The 1757-nt window shown below is 49.0% G+C and overlaps 1 protein-coding gene across 1 annotated transcript; it reads left to right on the top strand.

The window, feature by feature from the left end:
* The first annotated feature begins 299 nt into the window (after positions 1-299).
* On the top strand, positions 300-1556 carry LOC138357012 (probable inactive protein kinase DDB_G0270444). Its single transcript, XM_069313545.1, has one exon. It carries the CDS (start codon positions 300-302, stop codon positions 1554-1556), a length of 1257 nt encoding a protein of 418 aa, XP_069169646.1.
* The last annotated feature ends 201 nt before the right edge of the window (positions 1557-1757 follow it).

Here is a 1757-nt window from a genome sequence, read left to right as displayed (position 1 = left end):
ACGACGGCTCTGGAGGTCACGTGGCCGGGGCGGACCTTCTTAGCAAGGTGGACACTCGTCAACTGTTTGATGAATCGCGTCGTAACCGCCAAGCCCGAGTTGAGAAGGAAAGGTTGTGTAGGTAGTGTAGTGGCTGCCGTCTCCTCCGTCCAGGACACACCAGGGCAACAGGAAAACGTGCAAGGAAGGGGGAGAAGGATGTGGAAAAAGATGAGAAAGGCGAGGATGGGTAAGAGGAGGACCTGGAGGATGATTATGCTGAGGACGATAATGTCGAGGAAGAACACGTTGAGGACAACATGAAGGAACACGTTGAGGACAACATGAAGGAACACGTTGAGGACAACAAAAAGGAACACGTTGAGGACAACATGAAGGAACACGTTGAGGACAACATGAAGGAACACGTTGAGGACGACATGAAGGAAGACGTTGAGGACGACATGAAGGAACACGTTGAGGACAACATGAAGGAACACGTTGAGGACGACATGAAGGAAGACGTTGAGGACAACATGAAGGAACACGTTGAGGACAACATGAAGGAACACGTTGAGGACGACATGAAGGAACACGTTGAGGACAACATGAAGGAACACGTTGAGGACAACATGAAGGAACACGTTGAGGACAACATGAAGGAACACGTTGAGGACAACATGAAGGAACACGTTGAGGACGACATGAAGGAACACGTTGAGGACGACATGAAGGAAGACGTTGAGGACAACATGAAGGAACACGTTGAGGACAACATGAAGGAACACGTTGAGGACAACATGAAGGAACACGTTGAGGACAACATGAAGGAACACGTTGAGGACGACATGAAGGAACACGTTGAGGACGACATGAAGGAACACGTTGAGGACGACATGAAGGAACACGTTGAGGACAACATGAAGGAACACGTTGAGGACAACATGAAGGAACACGTTGAGGACGACATGAAGGAACACGTTGAGGACGACATGAAGGAACACGTTGAGGACGACATGAAGGAACACGTTGAGGACGACATGAAGGAACACGTTGAGGACAACATGAAGGAACACGTTGAGGACGACATGAAGGAAGACGTTGAGGACCACATGAAGGAACACGTTGAGGACGACATGAAGGAAGACGTTGAGGACGACATGAAGGAAGACGTTGAGGACCACATGAAGGAAGACGTTGAGGACGAGAATGGAGAGAAGGAAGTGGAGAAAGAGGACGTGGAGAAGGACTCAGACGGGAGAGAGAGAATCAACATGCAGTCTGTGTATCGAGGAGAACATGAAGTGTTATGCATTACAATTAGGAGCGAGAGAGCGAAGAGAGAGAGTCTCGAGGGGTGTGGGAGGACAGAACTTGCAGCTGCTGGTCCAACTCCTCGACCCTCGTGGCCACAGTGTCTAAGAAAGCCACCACCCCCCAACGCTGCTTATACTAGTCCACGCAGACATGGATGGATGATACTAGAAGGCCAGGTTCCAAATCTGCTCAGTAAAATAACTACATACTGGAGGACACGCTATGACAGGAAATGCAGAACAGAGCCAGTGAAAGGGTAGAGTTGCCATAGGCACAATCAGAGAACACTGTTTGAACATCAGAGGTCCTCGGCTATTATCCTCCCAGTAGATGTAGTATCCTAATATCCTCCCAGTAGGTGTAATATCCTAATATCCTCCCAGTATCCCAGTATCCTAATATCCTCCCAGTATCCCAGTATCCTAATATCCTCCCAGTATCCCAGTATCCTAATATCCTCC

This window comes from Procambarus clarkii, chromosome 75 (genome assembly GCF_040958095.1).
Source record: "Procambarus clarkii isolate CNS0578487 chromosome 75, FALCON_Pclarkii_2.0, whole genome shotgun sequence".
In the NCBI taxonomy this organism is placed as follows: Eukaryota; Metazoa; Arthropoda; class Malacostraca; order Decapoda; family Cambaridae; genus Procambarus; species Procambarus clarkii.
Note: the sequence above shows the minus strand (reverse complement) of the source record. Positions and strands in the feature narration are given on the sequence as shown.